This window comes from Nicotiana tabacum, chromosome 9 (genome assembly GCF_000715075.1).
Source record: "Nicotiana tabacum cultivar K326 chromosome 9, ASM71507v2, whole genome shotgun sequence".
NCBI classification, from domain to species: Eukaryota; Viridiplantae; Streptophyta; class Magnoliopsida; order Solanales; family Solanaceae; genus Nicotiana; species Nicotiana tabacum.
The window spans coordinates 85960278-85983541 of record NC_134088.1 but is presented as its reverse complement, the minus strand read 5'-3'; the positions used below and the strand labels follow the sequence as shown (position 1 = coordinate 85983541).

The 23264-nt window shown below is 36.6% G+C and overlaps 1 protein-coding gene across 1 annotated transcript; it reads left to right on the top strand.

The window, feature by feature from the left end:
- The first annotated feature begins 6571 nt into the window (after positions 1-6571).
- On the top strand, positions 6572-10990 carry LOC107802324 (sphinganine C4-monooxygenase 1). The gene is made up of 2 exons (XM_016625796.2): positions 6572-7310; positions 10213-10990. Exons 1-2 carry the CDS (start codon positions 7059-7061, stop codon positions 10765-10767), a joined length of 807 nt encoding a protein of 268 aa, XP_016481282.1. The 5' UTR covers positions 6572-7058; the 3' UTR covers positions 10768-10990.
- The last annotated feature ends 12274 nt before the right edge of the window (positions 10991-23264 follow it).

Here is a 23264-nt window from a genome sequence, read left to right as displayed (position 1 = left end):
GCTCTAGGAAGACTCGGAGAAGAAAGTTTGTAAAAGTGAAAGATGAAAGTGGTTAACAGGGGAGAAGTATATAGGCGGAAGAATGTGAGGCCATCATTACCTAGGTAAATGGCGAAAATACTTGTCGAATCACATGACAACATGTGTTCGGCTCATTAAATATAAAGAGACGTGCGTCCTTTCAACTGTCAAAAATCATTCAAGAACTTTCCCGCCAAGAAAAAGGTCTTATTTGCTTCCCCGGCACATTAAGTTGAGTCACCAAAAAATAGGGAGACTATTAGTATGGGATAAAATTAATGAATGACATGTGGACGTTTGTTGAGTTGACACATGGCAGTAAAGACAGGTCAGATATGAGTCAGCAAGTAGGTGACACCAGGTACAAGCATGTGACTGGTGTTGTATAAGTTCTGAAGACACTAAAGCCTGAGAGGAGAATTTGAAGTAAGGTACCGGTTGAAGAAAACAACATTAAAGGAGCAGTCATTACAAAGAATCCTAGCATTTACACTCAACTGTTATGCAACTATCAATAAAGGTCTTTATTCACCTTAAAGAGGAGCTTGATTTGAGGATCTTGTCTCCCATAATTTAACTATAAATAGAGAAATTTGTACTCGTTGAAGGATACGAAATACTCGTATGAAAAAAGGCAAATGTTACTCTCTTATACTCCTAAATATTGTTCTGCTAGAATTTAGCTCTTGCTATTGTTCTTATTTCTGGAGAAGCTCAATTCAAGGCCAAGGCTTGTCTTTTCTTCAATTATTCTTATTTTATTCAATTTCATTCTTTGTTACTTTATATTCGTGGATCAATTTAATTCACGTGTCTATAAGCCACGTTATAAATTCAAATATACCATTTTACGAGTAAACAAGGAGAGGGGGTGTAACGACCCGATCGATCGTTTTGATAAGTAGTGTCCCGTTTGGATGCTTAAGGTCTCAGCAATCTTTATATTACGTGTTAGGACTTGCGTGTGTGGTCGAGTTTAGTTTTCGGATGATTCGATGTCAATTTGGAAGAAGGATTCTTATTTTAGAAGCTTAAGCGGTAAGAGTTGACTAGACTTTTGATTTTTATGTTGACGACTCCAAAATGGCATTTTGATGATTCCAATAACTTCGTATGGTGATTTTAGTCTTAGGGGCATGTCCGGATGTTGATTTGGAGGCCCGTAGGTCATTTTGGCGTTAATTGGCAAAAATTGGAAGATTTTTGGAAAGATTGATCGGGAGTGGACTTTTTCATATCAGGGCCGGATTCTGATTTTGGAAGATACAGTAGGTCCGTAATGTCATTTATGACTTTTATGCAAAATTTGAGGTCAATCGGACTTGATTTGATAGGTTTTAACATCGAATGTAGATGTTAAAAGTTTATAAGTTTATTAGACTTGAATCGATGCACGATTCGTGGTTTTAGCATTGTTTGATGTAATTTGAAGGCTCGACTAATTCTTATCGTATTTTAGGACTTGTTGGTATGCTTGGTTGGAGTCCTGGGGGCCTCAGATAGATTTCGGATGGTTAACGGAATTAAATGGGACTTGGAATGACTGCTGAAGCCTGTTGGTGTGAGTGTTCTGGTTTCCTTCTATGCGATCGTGTGGATGTCCGCGATCACGAAAGGATGTTAGTCACTGATGGAAATTTATTCTATACGATCGCGAGGAGAGTTCTGTGATCGTGTAGCTGGAGCAGTTAATACATCGCGAACGCGCGGCTCAGGTCGCGTTCACGTAGAGAAAAGGCATGGCTCGGGGTTCACGCGCACTTTGTTCATCGAGAACGCGCGATGTAGTTCGCGATCGCGTAGGTCTAAAGGTTAGTTCATCGCATTCACATGATGTTTTTCGTGTTCGCTTAGGGTTAAATTGTGGGCAGTATAATATTGGTCGGGTTCCGAGAAGCGGGCCCGGGTCGACTTTTTGGAATGATTTTTCAGTTCTTAGCTAAGATCATTATTTAAATTAGTTTCCTATATTTATATTTATAGTATAAAATTATTTTGGCTAGATTCGAGCCGTTCAGAGTTGAAAAATCAAGGTAAAGGCCTTCTAACCGATTGATTGAGCGTAGTTTGAGGTAAGTATCTTGCCTAACTTTGTATGGGGGAACTACCCCTTAGGATTTGAGTCATTTGTGCTAATTGTGTCAAGTGAAGGTTGTATACGCGAGGTGATGAGTATGTGCTCGGGCTTATTTATAGAAATTTGACTGTTTAGTGCTCTTAAGTTCTTATGTTCATTAGATATGAAGTTGTTTGTCATGTTAAATTTCCCATTTACTAAATTCACCCTTACGAATCTTAATTGGAATTAATTGCTTCATGTTCTACCCTTATTGCCGATTAAATTTTTATGTGCCTTAACTGAAGTTGTTGCCTCTTTTATCGTCATGATATCTTCCCGTAATTGCTTAACCTTAATTGAAATCATTGTTATCTTTCCGTAATTTCTTAACCTTAATTAAAATAATTATTATCTCTTTCATAATTTCTTAGCCTTAATGGAAGTTTGTTACCCTTTTTATTGTTGACGTATTCTTATTCGGGGTCATTAATTCATGATATCTCTCTTGTTGTCAAATTGAACTTTCGTGGAATCATTGTTACACATTACCCCTCCCTTATTGAACTATTCTTGTTGAGACTATTATTTCTCTGTTGTGTCTTTCTCGGTGAGTTCGTTCTTTCGTTTCTTTGTGTTCTGAAGTTCTTGTATTAATTTACTTGTCGTATTCTCGTGTTATTGTTGTTGTTGCTGTTGTATTCAGTGTTGTTGAGTCGAGGGCTATACATGGTTGTGATATTGAAACTGTTTTGAGAAAATGTTGTAACATGTGGGCACATATTGTGAAAGTCATTTATTTGAGTTGTTATATTTTTGGCATACGTGTTTTGTTGAGAAAATTATTAAATATTTGCACGAGGTTTCTACCGTACGTTTGTTATTGTGTTGCACGAGGTTTCTGTCGTGTAGTTGTTATTGTATTGCGAGGTTTCTATCGTGCAGTTGTTATTGTGTTGCACGAGGTTTCTGCCGTGCTGTTGTTATTATTGATACGCATGCGGTGGTATAAGGTTTGGGTGTTGAAACATATATGGTGAGATAAGGTGGACTTGAAACGCGTGATTAGTAGGGGGAACTACTAGAAGGCATGCATTGTGATAAGGTGGGCTAAAATGCGGGATGCTATTTCGAAAAAAATAATTTTCAAAACTAAATATAAAGGTTCCCGCGGTGATATAAGGAAAGTTGTGATTCATTTTACGATTTGAGACTACGAGGCGGTACTTCGGGAGGGCTCTTGTTGTCATTTCCCCTTTTCTGTGCACTTGTCTTTGATTGTTGTTCTCCTAAGTATACTATTAATTATTTTCCTCCATGTTGCATTATTTGTTCAGTTCTATGTAGCTAATCTTGTTGTGCTGGTCGTTGCTTCAAACTTCATTGCTGCTTTTGTTACACTATACATTTCGTGGTGATCATTTCTTATGTTTTATTCATTGACTCTACTCTTATCTGTTGACTGAAATTATCGTAGGACACTTGCACAAGCATACACGTAGTTAAATCACCCATATCAATTTTAAAAGGTGAATCCTGACGTCATTTACCATTATACGTACTCTTGTCTTCTTACCTTCTCTATGAGGATTGTTTTATTGGCACGTGAGTCATCCGTGCGGTTATAAGTTGTAATGAGGGTACAAGATACAAAGTATAGGGTTCATGAATTGGGACCCGTGAGTTGTGATTATGAGGTTCGATACCTCGTGGAAATGCTTGAACAGATCTTCTGAGGAAAGCGGTTATTCTTATTGAGTTGTTGTCGGTTTTCCCTTTATTTGGTTCCCCGAACTTAGACTGTGATCAATTACTCTACAACATTATTACCTGACTCCTTCCTGTTGAATATTGTTGTTACTAGTGTATCATTGCAAGTATTGTTTTGTATTCCTTATCATGCTTAGTTTTATATTAATATTGTTTCTCTATTAGTTCATCTACACACTTGTTCAGGTTGTTTAGTCCGGTAGGTGTCTTGACTGTCCCTCGTCACTACTCTACCGAGGTTAGTCTTGATACTTATGGGGTACCGCTGTTGTGTACTCATACTACGCTTCTGCACATTTTTGTGCAGACCTAAGTGCCTCGGATATTGTTGATTATTAGCTAGTTGGTCGAGCATTACTGTGGAGACTCAAGGTAAACCTGTCGTCGCGTTCGCAGGCCTCGGAGTCACCTTCTGATATTTTCATTGTACTGTTTAATTCCATTCTGAACAGTTGCATTTAGGGATTTTCTAGCAAACTCGGTAGAACTTATGACTTGTACTGCTAGTTTTGGGAATTGTAAGTTATGTATAAAGATTTCTACTTCGTATTTATCATTGATGGTTTGATTCTTCTATTAATTTAGTAAGTGTTAGGCTTACCTAATCTTAGGGACTAGGTGCCGTCACGACATCCTAGGAAATTGGGGTTGTGACAGGGAGATTCCTTTTTCCTATTTTCCTCTTTCGTTTACTATTTCATCAAAAATAAATTCTCTATTTTTTCACATATTCGCTAACATGACTCTTAAAATTTAAGCATCGTTCTTGCATGTCAACATATATGAATATTAATGAAAACAAAGGAGGGTATTGTTTCTTGAGTTGAAAAAAAAGGATAAACATAATATAAAAGAGTAACATCAAAGTATTTATACTACCAACTTTTAATAGAAAATAAAATTAAACGAAAACCAATAATTCATACCCAAAATTGAAAGATAATATTGAGGGGTTTCAATTCCAGGCATAGTGGATAGGTTAGGAGTACATGCCAAAGAATAATGAAGAATTTCACTCAAAATAGCTACTCTCCCTATCACTTAAATAAAAAATTAGCTGGCGTATAATATTATATGTATAATTCATGTTTTATATATATATATATATATATATATATATATATATATATATATATATATATATATATATTAAAATATAATTTATATATATTAACGAAAAAAATAATCAATAAATCTTACTAACTATTGTTGTAAAGATCCCAAGAATAATTGAAGTCAAATACCGAGTAGCCCAAGTTGCTTGTAAATTACGAAGTCAAAAGTCAATAAATCAAAAACACCTTTATTATTTAAAGTCTTATAAAGACACGATGACCAAAAAATAAAGAAGCCAACCAGAGTTTAAAAGAAACTGGCGATGTCGTCGCTTCCGCGTTGCTGCTATGTTTGTTTGGCACGTCATTAGAATTATGTAAGGCTAGACAGCCACTTTACACGAACCTTTTCAAACATATGTCCTTATCATATTACCAGCTCAAAATTAGAATACTTTCCTCGGTTTCCACGAAGACTAAAATGGATTGTATGAGATTAAGATTTAAATTTCAAAGTAAATAAACCAAAATAATTAATTTTAATTTTATTTAAGTTTTTGTAAACATAATTATTTGGTACATGCACTAATAGACAGAGACGGAGCCAGTATTTCAAGCTTATGAATTCAGGATTCTAATCTTTTGATGTTACTGAGTTCTAAATTAATAATTTATATATATTCAATAAAAATTTTAAGACAAATACATAATTACCTGCTCCCGCCACTCTAGCTCCGCCCCAGATGTACTAATTTCATCGAGATTAACTCAAATTGTAACACACCATCGTTATAAAATTAATTCATCACTTTCGATTAGAAATCATCAGCAAGAGAAGAGAAGAAAGTTTTGTGGAATTTATCGAAGGCAACTATGAAATTATCAAAGAAATCATTGTTTTCTTTCACCTTCTTTCCATTTCCATTTTCCTCTCCCGGTGTAATAGAAGAAGAATTTCAAAAGAAAACCAGCAATATTCGGAGATAGAGTCGTGGTTTAATAATTGCAACGTCATGTTAGGTCTGGTTATTCAAATGTGGAGTTCTAGTTCGTTAAATGTTCTTTTCCTACATTTTTTTAGATATATAAATTACTTGCATTTGGTGTTCATATCAAAACCAATGAATATAAGATATATATTATGTGTAATAAAAAATTTAACTATTATATAAATATTCGGTGCAAGTAAATGTTCTTTTTCTCCTTTCATTATTTATAGGTCCATCATTTGTAAAGGGTTTTTATGAGGTAAAAAAAAGATACTACTGCTTCATATTAGTGGTAGTATTATTACCAAAACGTCATTCAAATGTTTCAATACTATCACTCTATCAGAGACTGTCTCTCTCTACTTAAAATTCACAGTCCTAAACACAACCAAAAAAAAGAGTAAAAAGGAAAAGAAAAAACAAATGCATATCCTTTTATTAAAAAAAAATTGACTTTGCAAAAAACCAAATACTACTTAATATACATATTTTGGCACATCAATTGTTTATTAGTTCAATCACATTAAAGACTATCCCACCTCCCACCTTGGGTCCCACAATGGAAAAAATCATTATTTTCTTTCTTTTTCTCTAAAGCATAATTATATTATTAGTACTATTTATTTTCTTCAATATTATTACTACTTCTCAAAAAGCATTTCTAGATTCCTCATATATATTGATGATGAAAACAATAGCAATAATATCTACTCTTGCTGCAAATAATAATGTCCTTTTTATTATTACTTCAAAACACAGATGGAACAAAAACAACTAGATATTGATCATCATTAGGTTTCTCTTTTGCCTAGCTTTACCTTTTTTGTGTTTTCTTGAATTCCTTCCAATTAAATTTGGAAGAGAATTCAATCCACCCCCTCACAAACCCTAGCTCCAATCTCCCCTTTTTCCATAAGTAAACACTCACAATTTTACATAAAGTTTTAATTTTGTTTTCTCCATAGTTATCAAGAATCTAGTTTTATTTATATAAAGTTTGAATCTTTTTTCATAGTTTCCATTAATCTTGTTTCATTTACATAAAGTTTGTATCTTTTTTTCATAGCTACCAAGAATCTAATCTTATATACACAAAGTTTGAATCTTTTTCGTAATTTCCAAGAATCTGTGTTATTGTAATTGTAATTGTATTTGCTATAAGGCAATATGAGTATTGATAATGATGATTTTAGCGGAGGATTATATGGTGTGTCAGATGAATTGTTGGGGACAATTTCGCCAATAGTGGTGTATTGGGTATATTCAGGATTGTATTGTATGCTTGGGGGTATGGAGAATTATAGGTTGCATACAAAGAAAGATGAGGATGAGAAGAATTTGGTTACAAAGAAAGAGGTTGTTAAAGGGGTTCTTCTTCAGCAGGCTGTTCAGGCTGTTGTTGCTACAGTTCTCTTCGCGGTTCGTAACCCCATCTCCCCTTTATTGCAAAGTTTGGTTCTTTTCTTTTGTTTTGGCAATTTTCTGTGTGATTTTTCCCTTTTTGGAGATTGAGAAATGGTAATTGCTGTATTCTTGCCTTTTGAAGCATGTTTCTTATAGTCTTCTTTTGAATTTTACAAAGCATAGTTGGTTGTTACTAAGCCTGACAACTCCTCCTGGATAAAGGAGGAAGGTTGTGGTAGGTTGACCGCCAGCGCAAAAATAGTTTAAACTATGATAAGTACTTTCAATTTGAAACATAGGATGCATTTTCTAGATCAGTTGGATACAGAGGCTTTATATAGCCAGCCAATTTAGGATTAAAGAATAGTTTTTGATTAACTGATTGACCTTTAAAGGTGGCTGCTATCCTCTGTTGATCAAAGTTTGGAATTTTTGTTTGATCCTTGTATTTTGAGTTTTAAATATGTAGTTTGGTGTAAGCAATGTGCAATTTATACTTGCATGTTGTGTTGATACACTGTGGCTGTGGTGGGCATGGAAGAGGAACTTGAGGAGGCTATTACGACAGTGAATAGACCTTAAGTTTGGAATTTGGCACCTCAAGGCATACATTGTTGGATTTTTCATTATTTGAATCTGATGAAGATCTTCAAGGGGTGGTTGATTTACAATTAGTTTTTATTGCTGCATAATTTGTGATCATTTGCAGGATGGTGGAGTTTATATTGAAAAATTCCCTTTTTTTTGTTGAGCATATGTCTGGTATTTTCTTTTTTCGGAGATATAGAGAAATGGCGACTGTTGAGTTGTTACATTTGAATTGTGCTTATTAGTTATATTTTCTTTCATGGGAATTTCTTAGCAACTCCTTGTATTTTTCTTTATTACCTTTATGCATGGCTGTTTGCGTTAGCAGCTGATTTAATTAGTATTAAAATGAAATGGGTCTGGATAGAGCGGAATGCATATAGAGGATTCATACCGTTAACCCCATCTAGTTTGGGTTTGAGTCATAGTTGATTGATTCTGTAATGGTGGATGCTATCTGCTTTTGATTGAAGACCACATACTTTCTTTTAATCTTTTTGAGGTTTTGGATTTAATACATGTGAAGTGTATACTTGCATGGTATATTTCGTACAGGGGGGAGATGGTATACGCTTAAAAATACATGGTAGACTTCTTATTGATGTGTACGCTGCTGTTTATAGAATTTGTCTTACATATGGGCAGAGAAATCACTTGTCTATGTAGCTGTTATAGATAGTGATTTGAAGTGTTCTTTATGAAATATCCGAGAATTTTATGAACCTATGAAACACAAGTGCCTCTGTTTATCTGAGCTCTTTATATTTAATTATATATAAATTCTGAGGTTGGCAGATAATAATTCCCTTAATTTGGGAAAGGAAAGCAATACCGTGGAGAATAACATGATTTTGTGCAAGTATCAGATACTAATGTGCACTATAGTTTTGGCTGATAGTGGCATAATGCTGGTTGAATCACAAGTTTGTCAGTATCTGGAATAGAAAAAGCAGCTCAATTGCAATTTTTGATCTTTTCTATTAGGTATCAGTGCTTGAAGGAAAAGAATTGATCTTATCTTCTTGGAATAGTTCATGTTAAGTTGATAGAAGTTATGGCTTCCTCTCTCTTTTCTGGGTGTTTGTGTGTCTAGAAGTGTTGGGATGCTCAACTAAAAACACGTTATGTTGAAGGAGCCCCGATAAGTTGATGCTAGAATATTTGTTTTTCCAAGAAAATTATTGTGTGAGATAAAGGGGGTTGGAGGGAGATGGTAGCTTCAAAATAATAATGATGCATCTATGAAGAATTTAACGATCAATGCTTTTCTATTTTTTGTCTGGATTGAGCTGTTTTGCAGATTGGTGTAGAGACATTGGTCTGGTAGGCTATCCTCTCATCCCTCCTTTTGGTAGCCTAAAATGTGTATTTAATTATTGTGATGTCCTTGGATGGATGACGACACAAATAGATTTCTTTATTCCTATTGTCAAACTCTCGCGGTGGTGATTAAAAGAACTAGCAAGGGATAATGTCTTCGATCTCTGTTTAGTTAGAGTTTATTCTTTGTAAGTTGGAAAAAAAGAGTGCTTAATGAGAAAATAGGCTGCTCGGTGTCTTCACTAGCCTCTTAACTGTACATTTGGATTATTGAAAAGGTAACCAACGAGGAATTTGGGTGGTTTTCTACTTTTTAGAGTTTGAAGAAGAGTATTGCTCTCCTAGCTCAGCATATAAGCTGGATCTTTTATGGGAATAAGTTGTTTCTGCCCATCAAAGAAGAGGAAAGAGAAATCAGTGCATCCTTGGATTGATGTCAACGGTGATAGAGATGAAATGGTGACAACTAAGAAGTGAGAGATTACTCGTGTTTTGTGTAAGATAGTTCATTCTATTTACAACATGTCTGCATCTGCCAAACTTCCGCTACCTCAAAATGAGGCAGTTGACTTGTACTTTTGGGCCCATGTGGGTTAAACTACACTTTGGAGTTATTGGTCCTAGCTTATATGATCAATAGTGTAGTTTCCAATTTCTTTAGTTTCTGCAGTGCAGCTTACTGAATACATCCCCCACTTGAGCTGTTATGACATATAACAGCCAACTGGAGTTCTTTAAGCGAACATCTAGTCCAACGTCATATGGTTCAGAGATTGTTATCGGACCTTGGCTTTTGGAATGTCTTTTAGCTGATTGCAAAATGAAATCATTCTTGGTCAATCCACAATAAAGTGATTTTTCTAGGTCCATTCTATATCTTATTCCCCTGGTGCTCTCTCCTCTAATATTTTTCTTCCAGACTCTTTATTATTTGTGTTTATATGTCAATGCGTTTCTGGATGCAAGTTTGATGATTTATTCTTGTTCACTAAATTCTTCTCCGGAACAGGTCACAGGTAATGATGGAGAATCTGGCGGAAATCAACAGGCTGGCGTCCTTGTTCTTGCTAGACAGTTCTTTGTTGCAATGGTGGTGTTAGATACTTGGCAATATTTTATGCATCGCTACATGCATCAAAACAAGTTCCTATACAAGCATATCCATTCTCAGCATCACCGGCTAGTTGTTCCATATGCATTCGGAGCTTTGTACAATCACCCTTTAGAGGGTCTGATACTCGACACTATAGGTGGGGCCCTAGCTTTCCTTTTCTCAGGCATGTCTCCTCGAGCTTCTATCTTCTTTTTCTCGTTTGCGACCATCAAGACAGTCGATGATCATTGTGGACTATGGCTACCGGGAAACCTGTTCCATATCGTCTTTAAGAACAACTCAGCTTACCACGACGTTCATCACCAACTTTACGGAAGCAAGTATAACTTTTCACAACCCTTCTTTGTGACGTGGGATAGGATACTTGGTACGTACATGCCATATGCACTTGTGAAGAGACCAGAAGGGGGTTATGAAGCTAAGCCTGATAATGATTGCAAGGATGACTAACAAAACTGTCAGTACATGTTTTAAAAGTATGTACCACTGCAATTTTACACCCGTATTTGCCTTTTCTCAGTAATTTGTATATATGTTTCTGCATATATTGTTGTATTACTGGTTTTCTTTTTGAGGTTGAAAAAAGAAAAAACGGGCAAATAATGCCTTTCCTTTTGTCATAATATGGTTTCTCATAATTTGCTATATGTAGAGGTTAAATATTGTCTGGCAATGGATTGTATGCATCCAAGTGATGTTCTTTTCTGAATATTCTTTACCATAGTCTGCTTCTGGTTTTGAGTTGGCTGAGATCTACGTCGCAGAGCGGTTTTATTGGTTAAGTGGTCACAATTCGAACTATTGTGTAATTTTGAACCTTTATTGTTATCATAAGTTACTGATCTCCAGTTGAGTTTTATTAACTATGTAACATAGAAAAATGTTTTGGACTCTTTTGTAAATTATGCTTCTATCTGATACTATAGATTTTTTTTATTATATGTCATTGTTTTTGGTCTCTTCTTGACAGAACATTGCAAGCCTGTTTAGTGTTTATAATAATATTGATTTGAATATGACATGAGGATCATAGGAATTACTTGGTCAGATCAATTTGATGGTCCCTCACTAAATAAAAATAGTTAATGAGTTGTCTTTTTTCTTTTTCAAGGTGACAACTGACCATGTGAACTGCTAGATGTTACACCTTAGGAGTTAGGACGTATAGGCCGGTCTTCAGAAATTAGAAAAAAGAAATAAGAAAAACGATCTTCGTCCCTCAATTGTTTGGTAAATATTCAATTTTGTACTTACAGTTAACCTTCAAACTATATAATTTTTCACATTTCAGTGTAACTACAATCGTTAATGCCAGGATATAATTAATTTGGTAATTTCTTCTTGCCTTAAGTTAGTACTAGGAAACCTTGATAGTGGGAGTCCGGAATCAAAGTGTGGTTCTTTTGGACTCAAAAGACACAAATAGGAAAAAAAAAAATTGTGTACCATTTTATATATAGCGCGATTATTCACTACGCACCACGCTATATTTGAACTCAAAAAGAGCGGGAGGTAAGGGTGGCATGTGGGTTGGTTAGGACCGGGCCCGATCCAGGACCGCAAGCCCAAATGGGCGGTGGGCCTAAACGGTCCTAACTGGATAGGACCGGGACCGTGGGGAGGTGGGCTGGGTAGTGGGCCGATCCCATAGGCGAGGCCCGCGAGACCAGTTAGGACCGGGACCGGCTGGGAAGTGCGCCGGTTCAAGTGATCCTAAACGGGTCTATCCGGGCCCAACGGCTAAATTTTTTTTAAAAAAAAATATGCCACATTATAGCCGTTATGGCATATAAAATATGATCGTTTTACCTGCCAAAATAGCCATTGGCTATTTATAAAATAGCCATTTAACCCCTCCCCTCCAATTTTGTTTTAACCCCAAATTTTTTATAATTACACTTTTTCCCTATTTTTCAACTATAAATACCATCCCATTCTTTTATTTTTCTCACAAAATCATCAATCTCTCAATCTCTCTCTAATTTTCTTCTATAATTACTTACTTTATTGTTACAATTTGTGCAAAATTGTGAAGTTGGTGAATTGAAGTCTTCAAGTCTTCAACGATAATTAATTTTCAACAAGTTGTTCGTCAATTCGGTAAACTCATTCCAACTCTTAAGTTTTAATATTATTAGTTTTGTTTATTTTATTTATTTTGTATTGCTTGATTAATTAAGATGGCTTATTCCTTAAAAAAATATTTAGTAAAAATAAGGAAAAATTCAAGAGTGGTAAATCTAGTGGCCAATCTGTTCCTCCTCCACTTCCCTCGGCTCCCCGACCCAAACCTGTTACCCGTCCTACACCTGCTATTCTTGATAGCGATAATAGTTTATTACAATTTACCGAGAGTCAATTTTGTCATAATATTGCACCCGGTGAACAATTAAATCATGAATATATGAATGCTCTTTATGGTAATCCAACTATTGATGAAAATGATGATGAAGAAATAAATTTTGATGAAACGCAACCGGATGACGATACACCCACTAGTCCTGCTCCTGAAGTTAACCCAACTAATAATAATCCAAATGATTCTCCGTCTAACCCTCCTGTTACTACCCCTACTTTTTCTAGACAACCTTCTAAACGGGCAGAAACATCTCTTGTTTGGCCATTTTTTACTCAACTAAGAGAAAAAAATAGGACTAAGTGTAAAACTTGTGGCAAAGAGTTAGTTTTTAAATATGTTGGAAGTCGGGGGGGGGGGGGGGGGGGGAGGGGGGAGGGAAGTTTGACTAGACACATATTGCTACACCCTCAAGATAAAGCTAGATATTTTCGTATGAAAGCTTTGGCCGAGGGGACACCTAGTCAGGTTGACCTTAGTACCGGGTCAAATCAATTTCAACCAGGAATTAACACTGTTACCGATGGTATTTTATATTATGATCCAAAAGAATATCGGGAAGAATTGGTAAAAATGGTTAATGTTATGTGCTTACCCTATAGTTTTCCTTCTAACCCTCACTTTGTGCATTATATTAGAAAAATTTTATAATCCTACTTATAAAGGTTTTCCTCGCACAACTGTAAAGAGCGATATTTATAAATATAAATATGAATATGAACAATATTTGCGCTATTTATTTACTCATGTAAATTGTCGTGTTGCTATTACAACTGATATTGGTAGAAGTGGTAATGACTGTGATTACCTTACTGTTACCAGTCATTGGATTGATGAGGATTGGATAATGCAAAAGCGCATTATTGCTTATAGAATAATTACTTCACGTCACACATGGCAGTTTATTTCTAGCACGGTTACAAATATTTGTAGATATTTTTGCATTAGTGATAAAATAATGTCAGTTTGAATGGATAATGCTACTAGTAACACAAATGCTATAGCCTTACTTACCACTACACTAAGTCCTGCATTTAGTAACATTTTTCATGTTAGATGTATTTGTCATATTTACCATTTAATTGTGGGTGATGGTATGCGAATTTTAAATGTTGAAATTGAAAAGGTTAAAATGGCTCTTAATTGGATTTTTTATTCAAACCGTAGAAGTAGACATAGAGAATATTTTAAAAGATGCGATGAATTTGACCTAAGAGAAAGAAATGTTCCTAAACCTTGTCCAACTAGATGGAATTACATGTATGAAAGTTTAGTTGTTGCATATGAATATAGAAACCCCATAAACTCAACGTTTAATGCTTATGTAAGTGATGATGATGAGCACCTTACAAATGCGGATTGGGCTAATGTTAAAATGCTTGTAGATTTTTTAAAAAAATTTTATATTGCTACAAATAAATTTTGTGGGCAATATTATCCTACTATTTCTAACTGTTTAGTTTATATTGCAGAACTTGCAAATTTGTTTGATCATTTTTCATAGGGTGGGAAATTTATCAACTTGCTATTGATTCTATGAGAAAAAAGTTTAAAAAATATTTTTTCCCTATTCCCCCTATTTATGGTGTTGCTGCATTATTAAATCCTACTATGAAATTAGTAGGTCCTCAATTTTGATATGAAACTGTTTATAATGGTTTAACACTTGAAGATGAGGAGTTGTCTAAACTTCCGGACGCAATAGCCTCAATTAAAATAAATGTTCAAACTATTTATAATGCTTATCAAGTTGTATTAGATCATGCTAGACCAAATGTTCCAACTCCTTCTTCTTCTAGTTCTCAATCATCTAAAAGAACTGTAGGAGTAAGAGCACTTAGTACTTGGGCGGGGTTAAGGGGTTCTCAAGGTTCTAGTACTAGTGATTTTTCATAACTAAATGAGCTTGAAATTTATTTGTCACAGAGAATTGAAGAAGTGAATCCCGAAGGCTTCTTTAATATTTTGGAATGGTGGAAGGACAAAGAAAAACACTTTCTGATTCTTTCAAGGATGGCCCGAGATATTTTAACTATTCAAGCTTCAACAGTGGCATAAGAGAGCGCTTTCAGTCAAGCAAGACTTCAACTCGGTGATTATAGAGCGTCTATGAGGGAGAGCTTGAAAAAATCAGTACTTTTCAGAGATTGGATCCGTTCGGAAAGAAGAAATTTTGGACTTGCTGAATCACAACCAGAGGTAGACGAAGCTTACGAAGAAATGCTAGCTGAACTTGCGGAGGATGCTGCTTCGCCCGGAAGCGGTGATGACCAAGCTTCTTTTCCGCCACCACCAACGGAAATTCCTCCGAACCTTGAAGGATTTATGAAATTTGTAAGAGATACCATGTAACTTATATGAACAAAAATTAATATGTAACTTGTATTTTTGCACATCTTGATTAGTTTCTTTTTCTTCTCAATAGTGGTATTAGCACCTTGTTGTGCTCATTCCATAGGGGCAGGAAGACTAAGAAAGATATTGCCATATTTTTTTAATGCTATAATAAAATTATAACGCATTGTTTTGAATATCTCTTTAAAATATTTTTGTCTTTAAATTTGAATTAAAAAATTTAGGTCACAATTCTATAATATAATTTACAAGGAATTGCCTTAGATATTGTTATTACCATTTTTTTCTCTAACTTCTATAAAGCTTTTTAATAAAATAGAAAGTATCCATTTGGCCCACTTAACCCGGGACCGGCCCACTTAACTTGGGACCGTTAGTTCGTGGTCCCGGTCCAGGGCCGGTTCCAACAAGAAGCCCGGGACCACTTAGGACCGGGCCCACGAAGCTCACTTAGGATCGGGCCCGACCCACATGCCACCCTTAGCGGGAGGTATAACGCACATATAAGACGCGCTATAGTATAGCACATCCTATATATGCGCTATACATACTTAAAAAAGCAGGCCTCAGTCTTTCCGACCAGAAAACCAGTCCCTCCCCCTTTCCCCATTCCAGCGGTTCCCCCTCCCCATTTTTAAAGCAAAAAAATCTCATTAGAGCCCACCCGTCCCACAAAAAGTGTATCTTCTCCGTATTGTAGCAAGCTAACACCAGATCTAAGTGGTTATCGCGTAGTGGATTGCTTGTTTTGGCCCCCCAAATCATTAAATTTTTACCTTTCAAAATATTTTAAACAGAGGTATTTCACTTAATTTTTGGTAAAACTCATGTATAAAAAATGTGTATTAGTTGTTTTTTATTGTGGTCTATGTTTTTTCGTGATTGTTTTGTGATTTAATTAATTTTTTATATTTTATCCGGATTAGATTATTTATGTGCTAATAAATTAGTAAAATAGATAAATTGATATTTTATGAATAATTAATGTTATTAGTTATTTTAAAAAATATTTATTAGTTGTTTTTTACTGTGGTCTATATTTTTTCGTGATTGTTTTGTTATTTAATTAATTTATTATTTTTTATCCGGATTAGATTATTTATGTGCTTAAAAATTAGTAAAATAGATAAATTATTATTTTATGAATAATTAATGTTATTTGGATTTTATTGTTGTACGTATATTAATATGTGATTTTATTATTGCTTAGTGCCTTTTTGTGTTATGTTGTACCCGTAATTGTAATGTAGTGCCTTTTAGCATAGTAAAACTAATAATAAATTTTAGCTAATGGTAGTTGACTTTGTTCATGGCCATTTTGAGTAGTGTTACTTTAGTGAAAAAATGTTGGAAATAAAATATTAATATAGAAAATTTATCAACCTAATTATCTGTTATATGAATTTATCAACTTAAGTATCTTTGTAGTTATTGAAATCAATCATTTAATTATCTATTAACCCCAAAAATATCTGGAAAAAAAAAATGATAGTTCAAACACAAACTCTCTCGAATTTTAGCCAGCAAATGTAATAAAATAACATATAAAAAAATAACAATATTTGTCAAACTAAGTATTTTTATATGAATACTTATTAATTATATCATGTATAGTTATAAAAATTAATTATTTAATTCTATTATACCCAAAAATAGCTGAGTAAGAAACAAACATATAAAATAATAAACTAACATATAAAAAAATAAACTAACATATAAAATAATATAATAAACTAACATATAAAATAATAATATAAAAAATGTATTAACCTAAGTAATAATAAAATAATAAACTAACATATAAAATAATAAACTGACATAAAAAATAATATAATAAACTAACATATAAAATAATAATATAGAAAATGTATCAACCTAAGTAATAATATAGTAAAAATATCGATTAAATATTAATATAAAAGATATTGCAATATGTTTAAAGATGTTAAGCAATCAAAAACAAAAATACTTTAATTAATATTGTTCAATTTACAGACATCGTCATGGAGGTTCCCCTTGTGCATCCCGGACCTGTATATCGAGAGCTACTACGGCTACAGGGCAACCATAGGTCTTCATACATCTGGGATGGGCAGTGTCTGGCCCAGACATTCCGTCCCAGACGTATAGACGATATATGGGAGTTCATTAGGGACCACTCACTCCATGCCCGTATAGTTAGACGCCTTCATGATACGGGTTTCTACAAGATCATAGAGATCGGCTGGTTGCAGTTCGACTAGGCGTTGATGACGGCTATGATAGAGCGGTGGTGACCGGAGACGCACACATTTCATCTACCCATCGGCGAGGCTACCATCACGTTTGAGGACGTGGAGGTTCTTTTCGGGCTGCCTGTCGATGGATTACCTGTAGCTTACCCGCATGCTCTTAGAGACTATAGGGGAGTGCATTACCTGCATATGTTGCAGCGGCTCACCGGTTTCCAGCCAGCGGAGCCGATTGCATTGAGTGGGGCCAGTCGATTGCAACTGACACCCGTCCGGCAGCATCTGGCGGCGATGGATGCGGAGATTACGGATGATTCACCGCTGGAGGATATCGACCGGCACACGAGGTTGTTGTTGCTGCTGATGTTTGGTGGTGTACTGTTCCCGAACACTTCGGGAAACCTAGTCAGTTTGAGATTTCTACATCATCTGGAGCGGCTAGATGATTTACCTGCGTACAACTGGGGTGCAGCTGTTCTAGGTTACCTGGGAGCGGTTCCTGCAGTTCCAGCCACTTCTACCACCGATCCCTCTGGATGCACCACCTCCACCATTTCTCCCTTTAGCTTGGATGCACCATTTCTCAACATCATCTCCTCTATTACAGGGATTTGTTGGATTTGCTTGAAGGCGCGCAGGTACATATATACTTAAGTTTACTTGACCTAGCTTTATATGTGTTGCGTTTACTCACGATTCTTGAGTTTAATAAATAATTTGTATAGAGGCCATACAACGACGCACTCATAGCTGGTTTGCCCGATTATTTCTCCCGCGACCGAGCTATGTGGAGCTTTTTCGTCCCACTGATATGTCTCGATATAGTCGAGCATCATGCCACCGAGCGAGTCCTTCGCCAGTTTGGTCGACTGCAGCTTATACCTATTCCTCCCACTTGGCTTAGGACACATTACCAGCGGGATGATCATTGCAGGGTTGACCAGACATACTTGGCCTGGATAGAGGCCCAAATTGAGGTTTGGGACCAGAGGTATGACCTGATTCCGCCACACCCTCCACCTGAGCGTACGGATGGCGAGCATGAGTATATGGGTTGGTATCGCAACATTATCAGACTTCTTGTCGGGAATCCCGTTCATTGCGCCAGTGGTCGGTTCATTCCATAGGCCGGGAGGCATGAAGCACTGGTATGTTATTTGTTATACTTACTTATAATGTTACATTATCCTTCCGTAATCAATATTTTACATGTCATGCAGGCTATTGGCTTACATCAGTTCTACCAGTTGGGACTGTAGATGTTACAGCATACCGGCGAGGGAGCGGCAGCTTTGCACGTGTTTGGTGGCCGTTGGGTTACTGATCTTGCTGCCGAGACATTGAGATGTTCCCGAGATGATAGGCGCCTAGGATACGAGGCTGCTTATGTGCCGCCAGAGGAGTACCAACATGGGCCACCAGTGGAGCCTGAACGTGGTAGACGTGGAAGGCGTGGCCAGAGAGGAAGGGGTGTCCCACGAGGTCGTGGTGGTCGGCGAGGACGGGGTCCCGGGTCCCTAGCAAGGGGGCGTTGAGGCACCCGTGGAGGATATTAGAGATGATCAGCCGGGTGAACACCCTGAGCCACATGATGCTCCTCATGATATGCCGTCATTCAGCCTTCAGCTGTCGCCAGGGACTTCACAGGTGACCCCGTCAGCTCCATTGTTGATCGCGGGCACAACCATTACGCGACAGGAGTGGGATCAATGTTTTCCTGATCCCCCAGAGCCATCGACGTTTACTGATGATCGTCCAACACGAGAGGTGCATAGTGGGCGACGACTGAGTTATGTCTCATCACCAAGGGATGCTGAGGATCTTTCACATACTTTATCTACTCCAGTACACCTCGATGTTCCGACGGAGCATTGTGGCGCTACTCAGGCGCATGTTTGTTTGTATTACTATTATTTCTATTTATTTTTATCTCTTTGATTAGTCAGTAATATCTAAAGCATTTTTATTTTTTTTAAAGACATCATCATCGCCCGTCACGGAGGCCACATTGTGCGATACTGACATGCGGAGACGAATGATCTTATTCAGGAGCCCACTGAGACCATGGTATGACCATTAAAATATTTTTTGCTAACACGTACGTTAGTAATTTATATTTCATATACTAAAATATCTTATTATTCTGTAGGTTACTGCTGGCCCAACGACCGCTTCTACCGAGTCTGCTAGCCTTACCGACAATCATGCTGCAACGCATCCTCCGATAAAGAGGCGACGTGATGAGGATTATCCTCATAGTGTAGCCGGACGGGATAAGATGCGCCTCAGGCCAGCCAATGCTTTAAAGCATACAGGCTGTGGAACACATTGACATTTATTATTATTTATATATATGACATTAAATATATAATAGCAATATTTTATGTTTTACATAATTTGCGTGTGTGTTTTTATTTCTCGGGTTATTTATTAGTTTAACACTAGAACAAAAAAAATGACAGCTTAACATAAAATTTAAATTCGTTACCAATTAAAGATAATACATGACACGTACAACATAAAAATAAAATACTACACTCAACGCATCAATGTGTTTGTTTAGTCACTATCGCCAATTATTCTGTGCTTCAACCACTTAAATTTCTCTTCCAACCTATTTTTTTTCTTCTTCTGCCACTTTTAGTTTCTCCTGCAATGCCGCAAGTTGTTTTGTAGTTTCACAATCTGGAGTTCGTATTCACCGGTCAGATTCTAAATGTTTAGCAAACATGATTTGTAGTATTCCTGATTAATGGGTTCATCATACCATTCTTCAAAACCACATTGATTTTCGTCCTACCAATGGGAGAATAGTACAAGACTATTAATTAATATGTTATATCAAAAGTATTAACAAACATTTCTTCCAAGAATAATAACTTACAACTTGTGTACACATCCAACGTCTGCGCCCCAGATTGCAATTTGACCAACATGGCTTCAAAATTGCACGTTTGCCACAGTAACACCTTGGTACGTAATTGCGTCCAGACATGTGGTAATGCGCGAAAATAAAAAATTAATGGAAAATGTTTCTATTCGTTTCGTTACGACGCAAATAATAACTAAAATGCGCGAGGTTTTTATAGGCAGCTAAGAGTGATTTTAGGTTACATAACACATATTGGTGAGGCGCTATGTTTCACGTGATAATGATTCTTGAGGGTACACGTGGGTCTAGCTTTTCAGGTCAACAGCCTTTTCAGGTCGACATGACAATACACGTAGCGCATATTGGTGAGGCTCTATGTTTCGCGTGATAATGATTCTTTCGGGTACAAGTGGGTCCAGCTTTTCAGGTCAATAACTTTTTCAAGCCGATATGACAATATACGTAGCGCATGTTGGTGAGGCACTATGTTTCGCGTGATAATTGTTCTTTCGGGTACATGTGGGTCCAGCTTTTCTGGTCAACAGCTTTTTCAGGTCGACAACTTTTTCAGGTCAACATGATAATACACATAGCGCATATTGGTGAGGCGCTATGTTTCACGTGATAATAATTCTATCAGGTACAAGTGAGTCCAGCTTTTTCTTATCGACAGCTTTTTCAGGTCGACAACTTTTTCAGCCCGACATGACAATACACTTAACGCATATTGATGATGCGCTACGTTTAATATACAAGTTCGTGCAGCTTAGTTCTTCTTAAGTTGAACCAAGAGATCAGTATTCAAATACCATTTGAAGAACCATTACAACATCCATTTCAGAAATTCCACTAACATTTAATAAGTGGTTTACGAAGAGGCAAAAAGGTGAAGGTAGTTCAAAAGATCCACATGGAACACATATGCTAGGTTGCTTTACTGATTTGGTTGATGACAAGTGGTATGGTGTTTTGCGTCCCTTGGAAAATAAGCCTATCAATATACACACTCATCTCAAAGTTGCAGGGCATATTATTAAGGGCGAATCACATTCTACAAAGCCTGAAGGTATGCGAATTTGGGGCGAAAAACTACAATGGGTTCTCCTTTACTCAAAACGATGTGATTATGAAGTACTATGTCACTGCATGGGCTTGTTGTACCACAAGCACTGTCTGCAACCTTCCAAACAAACACACACAAAGATGAAACAGAAGTGATTCGGCATTTGATGAAGATGATTCTAGAGATGGATGTCACGACCCGGAATCCCCACCGTCGGGACCGTGATGGCGCCTAACATTACACTTGCCAGGCAAACCAACGTTAGAGATTTATTAGCTAATTCTCTTACATTTAGGTGGTTATCAGTAAACAAACTATAATAAGTCTAAATGAACGCGGAAATATAAAAATAACAACTTTGAATATATATTATTACTACCCAGAATCTGAAGTCACAATTCACGAACATACTAAGATTTTACTACACGTATTTGCCCGAAAGAAAAATACAACTGTTTGCGAAATAAGGGAAACAGTAAAGTATGGGGGTATAGGAGGGGACGCCAGGGCCTGCGAACGCCAACAGGACTACTTTGGGTCTCCTAGCAGTGAAGCCTACAGCCAACCTCCCGATCAGCCCGAACCTGCTCCAAAATCTGCACATGAAGTGCAGAGTGTAGTATCAGTACAACCGACCCCATGTACTGGTAAGTGTCGAGCCTAACCTCAACGAAGGAGTGACCAGGCTACGGCGGGACACTCAAAATGTAATCTGCATACGGTATATAATAAAAGAAAAAAGGAAGACAGAATAAAGTAAAGCAGTAACTTGCAAGAAATAAATACAGTACTCAAAGTATTTCATCATTGTTCAGCTATTACCAATCCTTAAGTGCAAATTAAGACTACCGTACAGCTAACACAATCAAGGAAAAGTATAAACATATAGATTGTTACGGCGCGCAACCCGATCCTACCGTACATATCATATTTCTCCCTTATTTCCTCTTAATAACATAAACATCATAATATAAATAAAAGTGTTACGGCGTGCAACCCGATCCCACCATATCACAATAATTACAATCACAGTTCACCCTTATTTCACCACAATCCACCATTATTACACCTGTTGCGGCGTGTAACCCGATCCTACCGTACAATATCAATTCACCCTTATTCCTCCTCAATATATCACCCTTATTTCACCTGTTGTGGCGCGCAACCCGATCCTACCATATCAGTATCAATTACTCAGTAAGTACAGAAATTTCACAATTCAACACAAAACCCTTCACGATACTTAACTTCAAACCAAAGCAAATGGAAAGCTTGTACACTATGAACTTCACACAAGTAATACTACTCAGCGAGACCAATCCAGAATATATCATAAAAGCACCAATGAAATAGCTTAACCAAATAATAGGAGACAATGAAGCTACGGGATAACTAATACCTTCAACAAGGAGAAACAATGTCTAACAAGTAGCAATTAGGCATGGAAACACAAATAAAGCATGTAACAGTTAAGGCATGGAAAGAAACAATATAAGAAGAACGGGAAAGAAACAGGCAAAACAGATAACTTTGCGGCGCATAAGTACTCGCCACCTCACATATACGCTACTCACATGAATTTCATATAGCAAATAGGTCGAGGGTTTCTAATCCCTCAAGTCAAAGTTAGACACAACACTTACCTCGCTCCACATGCCACTCAATACTCAATTACCGCTTTTTCTCTAGTATCCACCTCCAAACCACTCGTATCTAGCCATAATTAACTCAATAATATCAATTATTGCTAAAGGAATCAATTACAATGCATAAATTTTGATTTCCCAAACTTTCCCCCAAAAAGTCAAAAATCAACCCCGAGCCCGCTTGGTCAAAACTCGAGGTTCGGACCAAAACCCGTTCACCCCCGAACCCGTTTATGCAATTAGTTTTGAAATCCGACCTCAATTTGAGGTCTAAATCCCAATTTCCCAAAAATTCCTAATTCAACCCAGACCCCCAATTTCTACCATGGAAATCCTAAATTTTGGGTTGGAAATTCATGAAATGTGATGGGAAATTAAAAGAAAGTGGGTTAGGATCACTTACCAAAGTTTTGGGGAAGAATTG